At 41.8% G+C, this 10350-nt stretch overlaps 2 protein-coding genes across 2 annotated transcripts in view; one reads left to right on the plus strand and one right to left on the minus strand.

Moving 5' to 3' along the window:
- Window positions 1-10350, plus strand: part of TIFA (TRAF interacting protein with forkhead associated domain) — a 36431-nt gene that overhangs the window by 25262 nt on the left and 819 nt on the right. Inside the window, exon 3 of the mRNA XM_019534093.1 lies at window positions 9394-9399. The gene's annotated coding sequence lies outside the window, so the exon portion shown is untranslated. The remainder of the gene's footprint in view (window positions 1-9393; window positions 9400-10350) is intronic.
- Window positions 1-10350, minus strand: part of AP1AR (adaptor related protein complex 1 associated regulatory protein) — a 50485-nt gene that overhangs the window by 3189 nt on the left and 36946 nt on the right. Inside the window, exons 7-9 of the mRNA XM_019533961.1 lie at window positions 7491-7552; window positions 6809-6882; window positions 5763-5891 (exon numbers count right to left, since the gene is read on the minus strand). Of these exons, the coding sequence (XP_019389506.1) occupies window positions 5763-5891; window positions 6809-6882; window positions 7491-7552 (265 nt within the window). The remainder of the gene's footprint in view (window positions 1-5762; window positions 5892-6808; window positions 6883-7490; window positions 7553-10350) is intronic.

Here is a 10350-nt window from a genome sequence, read left to right on the forward strand (position 1 = left end):
ATAATATTTTTTTTAGTGAGAGCAAAAAGGTTTTTTGTACTGTTAAATACATAAAATAAAAATATTTTAAAAATATTGTTCATCTTTATTTCATCCTTTTTTAATTTCTATTTTTTGTCTATGTTTTATAATGTACATACTATATTAGTACAGTAGTACATGTATATAATTTAAAAATAAATAAATATACATATTGGGGGTGCATGCTCAAAAATTTTTTTACTGATAGGGGTGTACAATCAAAAAAGTTTGGTCTACAGAAATGGATTTGGTTCTAGAGATTTAAAAAAAAATCTGCACCCAGTAAAACTTCTTAAACAGATTGTCAAGTTTAGCAACTCTATTCCCTGGATGCATTAACCACTGTTCTTTTGTGCACAAGGGGCAAATTTAAAATATACCCAATGCCCAACTGATCAGAAACTTGCAAGGCAGAGGTTTTTCAAAAGATAGTATTAATTACACAACTAATATGGCTGTTTCTCCCAGTGACATACAAGTTCCTCTCCAAATGGAGAGAAGCAAGACAGCCTTATTGTTCCTTTTGTTTTAATCAGTCAAGTTTCTTCTACCTTCCTAATTAACTTCCTGCCATTTAAAACTGACTTCAATATTGCAAGTGAAAAAGAACTGTTATTTGCATAAAACCCATGTGTCACTTGACTACAGGAAAGAGCTACATCTACTCCCTATACTTGTGAAGCACAGATATATTTCAGTCTGATTGTTCTTTAGCTATTGATGGTTCACTAAAGGTGTCATCAAGAAAAATATATACTATTTCACAATTTATGTTTGTCAGCAGGATGAAGTTAAACATGTTGCCTTATTGCACATTCCTCTATGCTACATGTACTTGGCAGCTTGTGAGCCATAAAAATATTCAGAGTAAGAATAAGCTACTAGACCCAAAGGCAGCTTTGTACCTACTTTGAAATTTAATCCTTCACATAACTACATCCCATTTGTCTTCATCTGTTCTGCCTTTAGACTATGCAAAGCCAATCATGTGATTTCTTTTTGTATAGTGACCAGCACAATGCAGCCCGTCCCAGCAGGCAATTTTAAGGACTGCTGTAACATAAACGTTTGCTATTTCCTATAATAACCTCATGTGAAGATGAAGTAAGCAGTACACAGACAAAGCTATTTCTAGCTGTTTGGCCCTTCCAAATTGAGCAACTTTTTAGAAGGCCAAGCATAATTTAATTCCCTATCAATGTTTATCTTAGTTTAGGCATTGATATTGCAAAAAAACCTTTTAAAGAAGATGTTACTCCTTGTGGCTGCTTAGACATGAAAAAATCCAAAAAAAACCAGTGCTTTACTTTAAGCTTGGTGCAACCCCAGACCAAGCACAGTGCATGCCCAGAAGAAGCACAGTTTTAGTTCCACCAGGCACACCTAATGTCTGTATAGATTGCGTGCTTCAGCGGGACTTTTTGGCACTTTTATGCAATAACTGACTGAATCAGCTTTAGATAAAAGCACCCTGCTGAAACACCCAAACGTATAGAGATGCTGGGGAGCTGGGTCAAACTAACATGCTTCCTCTTCTGGTAAAGCACTGCTTTTTTTTCCTCCCCCATCTGACAGTAGTCTTTCTTTTTGGCTAAACACCTTTCAGTTCATTAACCACAGGAGTGAATAAATAAGCCATAAATAAGTCCAGAGCTCAAGCTTCCCTTTTAACTCTCCAATCTTTCTATCTTAGAGCACAAAATCTAACCTCTCCCTCACATTTTTTATTGCATTGAAAACTGTATCCAAGCCTATGTTAATCAAGTACAAACCGAAAGGCAAGAGAAAATAAGTGTCTTTGTTCATACTTTCTTTTACTCTCAGTAGTATTCAATCAGTACAAAGCACAACACCAATCCATATTTGCTGTCCAATGCTTGTATTATAACCAGGGATCCTGGTTTTGTTTAAAAATGCAAAATTGTCAGATTAAAACCCCCCAAATTTGTGATTAAAATGAAATGCCATATATAGAGATCTCTCTCTCTAGAATATAATAAAAAACTTACCACTCCTGTCTGTCTGTCTGTAACACTCTGGGCTAACTGTGCATGTGCGGCCCAGAGCCTTAGGACAGGCGAACAGACAGAGAGGTGGAAGCGGGGGCCAAAGCAGGCAGGACCAGGCTGTGCTCCCAGCTGCAGGGGCATGGCTTGCCACTGTGGAGGGCATGGCTTGCAATTAATTGTGGGGGGCAGGGTGCAGTGAGGGGAGGGGATGGTGGGGTGCAGGTAGTGCCTGCTGGATGCAGTACATGGCTGTGGGGCACGGACTGCCTCCCTGCCTACTCCCTGCACAGCACCCTGCAGCCACACTGCCCCTGCACCGGCAGCACCCAAAACACAGGAGAGGCATGGCGCAGAGCTGCAGGGTGCCGTCTGGGGAGCAGAAGTGAGGGGCGCTTCCCATCCTGAGGCCATGTGCTGCAGCTGGCGGGCGCTCCTCGCATCCTCCTACCCCTCAGGGCTGCCTGTGCCCGTGCACCAGCCCCCCCATGCCACACCCCCTCTGCGGCCCACAGGAGGTAGGTGCTCCCTGTGCTGGGGGTGGGGGGAGGCATGGCTGCAGGGTACTGTGCAGGGAGCAGGCACAGGTGCTGCCTGCACCTGGCATGCCCCTTCCCCATGCGGTACCCTGTGGCCATGTACCCCATACCACCCACCCCCCTGCAAATGGCAGGTGCTTCCCACGTGGTGGGGGGATGCATGGCGCAGAGCTGCAGGGTACAAGGGGAGTGGGCAAGGGGGCACAGGCAGTGCCCACTGGCTGCAGCACATGGCTGTGGGGCGGGTGCGCCACCCTGTCCACTCCCCATGTGACACCCTACAGCTATATCCCATCATTCTTGCGTGGAGGGGGTATACAGGGACAGACAAACAGCGAGGGCGACGGTTGCATGCAGCCAGATGCGGAGCAGCACTCTGTCCCCACCACTCACCCATCATTCTGGCCAGGCACTTTGGCATTTGGATACATAGAGCTCTATCTATCTCATATATACATACACACACACACTAGCCAACTGCCCATCAAGAATGACCTGAGGGATTGGGGGGGAGTGGGAGGGGATACAGCCCTGTGGTCTCCCCCCCCCCATCTGGACCCACTTCCCCCTTCCCTCCTGTTGCTTGAGGTCCAGGCCCATTCCCCCTCCTTCCCTGCTGCAGTGGTGGGGGAAGGGGAGGAGCAGGCCTGGGCCCAAGGGTGGGGAAAAGCCAGGCTGCCAGGGCTGGGAGCAATGGGCCTGGGCCAACCTGGTGGCAGTGGGGGTTGGGAGGAGCAGGCTTCGGGCCAGTGTGGTAGGGGGTGGGGCGGTGCGGAGGGGAGGATTAGGCCTGGGTCCAAGGCAGGGAGGAGACTGCTCCTCCCCTTCCCCAGCTGCTGTTGTGTCAGGGCACATTGGGCTGGGCCTGCTGCTCCCGCCCCACCAGACTCATTCCCCACCCCACATCAGGCCTGGGCCCACTCCTCTCCTTTCCTCATGGCCACGGTATGCCTGCTGCTTCTGCCCCTGCATCGGGCCTGCTCTTCCCCCCACCGCCACCAGGTCGGCCATGCAGGCTGCAATGATTGAAGCAGGGAGGGGCAGGTGGAGGCCAGCGCCATTGGCCTCACCCCCCTGCAGCATCCTGACTCCGCTCTCCCCCGGGCCGCTGCCATCACCTGCAGCAAGGGGTGTGAGGCCAGCTCCGGTGGCTGCCCCCCTGCTCCATCGTCACACCTACAGGGAGCAGGCTGGAGGGTAACAGCTGGCCTTACCCCCAACCCTGACATCATGGCAGTGCATTGCTACCTGTCCAAATGTTTCTATTTGTCAGCCAATCAGAGTGCTTATAAAGCATTATGGACAGACAGACAAATTAAAGCTTTTATCATTTTTTATATACACACACACACGCATGACAGAGAGATATATCTACAGAGAGATCTCTCATTTTTTTCATATAGCTATCTAGAGAGACCCATCTGTCCATTTCTCTCTCCACACACACACACACACACACAGAAGGAGAGGGATCTATATATCTGTATCTATTTAACATAGTTTTATTGATGTATTTAAAATTTTAAACCAATTTGGAAGCCTACCAGTGCATCAATCACTATAATAAAATACATTCTAAATATCTATAAATTCTGGCATTTGATTTTGGTTTTAATTATGGAAAATCTGAGCTCCCCCTGCCTGCTTTGCACACCATGATGCAGGTCCAGGCCCCTCACTGCTCCCCCCCCATAGCCCCATATGCTCCCCCCGAGCCCTGCTGGAGGGGCCCCCAGCTGCCAGGGTTACAGGGCCAGGGACCTCGGTATGCAGCCCCCTGCAGCAGTGCCCAAGTCCTTGCTGCCTTTTGTGTGGGAGGTGGTGGCTGCTACAGCAGCCCACTGGCAGCGCAGCCAGAGCAGAGCCTGTGGTGGGGGGTGGGGACAGGTGGGGGCTTTCCTCTTCAGGCTCAGGCTCCCTGCCCTGCTGCCCTGAAAACCACAAATCCATCTTTCAGTCTTACCATCAACCCTTTAATACAACTGTATTGCACCCCCATGGGACACAACTGTTCAAGGCAATAGAAATGGTGAGGGGAAAAAACAGTTTTCAGAGGGCTAGCAGAAGCCCTAAAAATAGTGGGAACTAGTCAGTTTCAGGGCTGCCACAGCACTGACAGCTAATTAAACACCACTGATTAAATATACCATGTTGTCAGTGCTGTGGTTTTAGCAGCCCCCACACTGTCTAGCTTGCTTCATTTTCAAAGTGTCTACCAGTAGTTACATTGCTATTGCCAGCTTTCTTCTTTGGAAAAAAAAAGTTTCTACCTACATTTTAGAGGTGTCTGGAAAACAACCAGTATTTCATAAGACACTAATGTTCAACATTACTTTCCCCTTTGTTTCAGAATCTTTTGTGGAAAGTGGTAGGAGAGAGAAAAAATAAGAATATCCAAGCAGTCAAGAGATTGTGGCACTAATCCAGCAATATAGAAAATTCAAGTTCAAAATCTGTCTGCTTACAAGAGACCTGACCCTGGGTTCTCCCATGTTCCAAGTGACCACTAGCTTTAAAGAGCAAGTTAGTATTTGTCTCTCTCCCAATGATAATTTATTTAAACAAAAATGAACACAGCTTTAACAGGAAGGGGCAAAAGAAAATCCTATTACTGTGCATTGGTACGTGCACTAACTCAGGTTAAGTGCTGACAAGTATGCCTGATAAAAGTTTCATTCAAGCTAACACATTTTCTTTAAGTGAAAGCTTTTCATCAAAATCAGATTCTTTTGATAAAACCATTTCAGTGAAAAAATTGACTAGTTTTACTCTTCAGTAGTGAAACAACAGAAGGAAGAGTAGTAGCTTGTTCCTGATGCTTGATAATTCACAAGGGGGCAGCATTTCTTTACAATTCATTTTGTTGTAGGTTTACTAGTAGGTCTGGTAGTGTGGAATGCTAAAAAAAAAAAAAAAAGCAAATTTCCTGAAAAATCTAAGGAAATTAATATGTTCCTATTAGATGTACAGCCAAGTTTATTAATTAGCTAGTATTTCCATGTCACGCTTTCTGAACAATATCAACACTGTAGTAATCAGAACACAGGCAAACATTTAAGAAGGCATGTTTTCAAAGGGTTAAACCACTTCTTTCCATTTAACATATCAAGGAAGACTAAACTTAATGTCAGTTCATGGGTTAGTACTTTTGACCAGTGTAAGGTCAGCATGACAAACTATGTGAAAGAATAAATACCTTCTTCATCTTCCCATTCTAGGTCTAGTGAAGTGCTGTCATCATTTCCACTTGTTGATTTTGTTTTGGTCATTAAATCACAGCTGCTCTCCGTGTTTGGGGTCAGAACAGTAGCATCAGATGAAAGTCCTACATCAAAAATGTATTTTTAACACACACATGTTCTTGGCTTCAAGATTTAACAGAAAGACCAACCACTTTGACAGTGACTTTTACTCAAGATCTACTGTATTTACTAGAACCCAAGACAAGGGTCCCTCCCTCTGAACCCCATTTAACATGGGGAAAGAAGCTCTTTATCCTGCATTCAAGTAGAAGGTGGGGGGAGGGGGGAGCAGGTGGTTGCTGAAGCTCTAACTTTAGTGCCTACCCAGGCCCAGAGCTGCTGCTGATCCCATACCAACTCGGTCCCGTTTTCCCCTCCATTGCTGCTACTTAAAAGCGTATGGTGATTTAAATAGACAATGTAACAACATACAAGTTAAAATCTAAGCATTATCAATGATCAATTGTAATTCATTTAAGTGTGCCACGCATATAAAGCAGGGGTGGGCAAAATGCAGCCCGGGGGCTGCATGCGGCCTGCCAGGCCATCCTATCCGGCCTGTGGGGCCCCCAAAAAATTAGAAAATTGATATTAATCTGCCCTGGGCTGCCTGTCACGTGGCCCTCGATCGCTTGCTGAAACTCAGTAAGTGGCCCTCTGCCCAAAATAATTGCCCATCCCAATATAAAGCAATTCCTAGAACACATCAAATTCATATATACTTTATTTTACTAGAAGGAACTTCTGCTTGAATGCTGGATACAGTCTGAACATCTGCCTGTGATGCACAAGAGGCACACCTAGAGATGCCTCAAAAGCTTTAAAAAAAAAAAAAGCAAGGATACATGGTCCTACCTGGTCTTATTCAGAAAGTATAGATTTAAAAAAAGGGCACAGTAAAAGTTCTCCTTGGAGAATCACAGTCATTCAGTCTGCTCCCTCAAGATATTTAGCAAACAACTAACAAACAAACAAACAAGCAAAGCAATGAGAGACTTACTACTACTCCGAAATGCTTCATATTGGAATTTTGTATTTCTCAAATAAGAATCAAAATCTTCCTCTGCCACTGTGCTGTAAAAACAATACATTATTACCACCACTCTGGATAATGTGTGGCATTTACAGTTCTTCAGAATGTATCTAGGCTTATCATTTTTAAGTCTCTGTAAATGGTCATCTTTTAGTGAGTCCTCATCTGGCAACCCGATTGAGGCCCTACCTAAATACTTAATTATAAACTTGATGAAAGAAAAAGTAAGCTTATGTAAAACTACCAGGTTTACATAAACATCATTTTAACTCTCACTAGTCCAAGTCTGCATCTCTGTCTTTTAAGACTGGCAAATGCCTTCCTAATTCATCTATTTTACACTTGACTAATCTCCAGTTATGACACAAATGTACAATTTAAAAGTCATTAAGAACACCACACTGGGGGAGGGGGATAATTTAGGGACTTTGAAGTGGGATGGAGTTTTGTTTGCGCTATTTTAGTAACCCCAGTGAAACGCAGTACAACATAGATGCATGAATGACTATTTCCCCCCCTTGCTAACGGAAAAAAAAAAAGTGTATGGGCTATATAAGAGGGTTGCTGAACATCCTTTATTTATCCTTAACAATTATTTATTTATTTATCCTTAACAATTAAAAAAACAAAACTTTGTTTCATGTCTTACCTTTGATATTCTCCATTATTACCCACTTGGCTTCTTTGCATTATCCTTTGTAGTCTATGATGCTACCAAAAAAAAAAGTGTATTGCCATCTATCAGCAAGTTTTCAAGAATGAAACAGAGAACATTATTTTTAAATGTCATACAATGACAAGCTGCTTTTTCCTTAGAATCTACCACCTCCAGCTCCCCTAATTTAGGGTAATCATTGTGAAACTTCAGCTAAGTAAGCATCTGATTGAAAAAAGTCACAAGTATGTAATGGATACAAGCAGTTCTTTTCTTCCTAATCCCAAAGACAGTCTTTGTAACAATTCCACATCTTAATGGAAAAGGGAAGAGCTTCTAGCACATTTTGTGTGCAAATTTGATCATGAGATGCAGCCTGTTCACAAACTATTTTTATTCCTTCTGTTTATTGTATCCTCAATACAGCCAGCCAGTAAGGCTTTCTAGAAGGAGCTGAGATTTGAAGATCTGGTTGGTTTATTTTGTCCTTGCAATGTGATCAATAGGTAACACTGAAGCTGACAGACTAATGAAATCTACTTTTAAAAAGAGAAAAATATATTTCCTTACATGCTATTTTACTTCAGCACAAAGGAATACTGACACATTGCAAGTGTTTGATTTATATGAGCAGAAGTTCATTGTGTTGTGGCCAAAGCTTATTGAGTTGTTTAAATTCTGCAGTTTACAGGCTTCATTATATACTCTCATGCAAGAAGAGTTTGAAAAAAAGGGACAGACAGTCTAATAAAACCATCCCCTTTTCAGCCCCAAGAAGCAGGTTCCACTCATTCTTGATGTTTTAAGTTGCCTGGCATTTTCTTTCTCAGACCTCTCGGACAAAAAATCTGGTAATATATTTTAAAGGTAAACTGTTTGCCCCATTATAAGATTATTTAATAAAAGCTAAAAGTGAAATTAGTATTTGATTACATAGACACACACAGTTTGCATATTTACCCAGATGTAGAATAAAGAGAAGAGCAAAGAAAAGTGGGGATAATGGAAATATGTGAAACGAAAGAATTATGTAAGCACTCTAACATGACCAGTAGGATTCTTTCTGGTTGGCTGAATGAATCTATGAAAATATATTACTTAACACAATTCTAAGTTATAACTTCAATACTTCTTCTCTTAGCAGAGTTCCTACAACACTTAGCGAACATTGCTGCATAACTAGATAATTTTCTGATGAACTGGAAAGTTATGGAATGCCTTCCTTTTCCACAATTCCATGATATTATTTGGGGGCAGAATTCGGTTTGGAGGGAGGAAAGGATAACACTGCCAGTGACATAAATTAAGTCAATTTTGATATTAGCTACTGGTGTATGCAATAGATCCATCTTTAAATTTGTTAAAGTAGCTTCCCAAAAATTCTCTGAAGTTATCTCTTTATGAGACACAAACAACAAGAAAAGCAGCAAACTGATAATACGTCCCAGGACATCTTTTTGCTGATATAACACCTAGTTAAACAATTTTTGTCACAGTGGCAACCTATACATGTGCCCAACACCTGCTCCAATGTGTTCTAAATAGATTTGATTAATTGAATCTGCTGCAGCAGCATGTGTAATTCAGCATCCCCATACTTCAAAATGGTGGCCGGGGTGCTTTAACTAAAGGTTGTTGAACAAGCTTTAGTTAAAGTATTCCCGCTGCCATTTGGAAGTGTAGGACACTGAATACATGAAATCCTGTGGGTGCTCTAATTAGAGTATCCCCCCTTCTCCCTTCCCTCGCCCACTTCGAAGCACTTGTAAAGACACCCACTGTGACTACTACTAGAATCAAACTATCCACTTAAGGCATATTTAAGATGAATAACAGTGTCCAAATCAGAGTCATAACACTATATTTCCAATTAAAAACTAGTTTGTTGATTTAGTAGAACAGCGTTTGCAAAAAGTACACAGAAACCAATGTTTGCTGCTGATTAGTACATATTTTGAACCGATTTCTAGATCATCGTGTCAATGTTACAACTTGAGGTCATTTTCCCAAAATGTACTTTATAGAATAGTTTTAAAAAAAAGGTGTGTACTGTTTTTGTCTAGCTGCAGCTAACAAATCATTTTTGCTAATAAAAATCACTTAAAATCTTTTGTGATCAGACCTAAGGAAGAATATCTTGCATTCAGCCACATAGTTGATCCAAAAACAGATCTCACCGAAAGAAATCCTTGCTTCTCGCATAATTTACAGACTATCATGGTTACAACACTCTTACACAACCTTAAATATTTTGAAAGATTAACTGACTTCCTCCTATCCCTCTCCACTTTTTATTAATTAATGTGATTTGGAGTCCCTTTTCAAGGAAAGTAATTTTATTAAAAATAAAAGATGTATTATAGAAGTCTTAAGAAGGTCTATTTTAAGCACAGAAAGGAGCAGAAACAAAAACAAAATCCGGAAGTGTAGTCAGTCTAAAAAGATCAAGAAAGAAGAGAGAAGATGGTACCAGGATAAGAAAAAAAATGTAGACTAGAAAGACACCTGGAATTTATGGGACCACATGATAATAGAAGACAACTAGAATTTATCCTTGCCTTATAGTATCTAATAAACTGTACTCCAAATATTATAGTTGTTAGACTTGTAATACTGAAGATTTGATGAACTGTTCTGCCATGATATCTTGTGAATGCATGGATTCTTTTCTTCTGTGAGGTGATACATGGACTGATAAAAGTTGCTTAAAAGTAACATATCAGTGTCCCGGAAGAAGTCCTGTTCTCCTGGATATATTGCGACCACAACCACAAATTCCACTTAAATTGACCCCACCACCCCATATAAATTAAAGTATGTTCAAACTGATGGTGAAAAAAAAAAAAAAAAAAAA

The sequence above is a fragment of the Crocodylus porosus genome, unplaced genomic scaffold, assembly GCF_001723895.1.
Source record: "Crocodylus porosus isolate Cpor-Errol unplaced genomic scaffold, CroPor_comp1, whole genome shotgun sequence".
NCBI classification, from domain to species: domain Eukaryota; kingdom Metazoa; phylum Chordata; order Crocodylia; family Crocodylidae; genus Crocodylus; species Crocodylus porosus.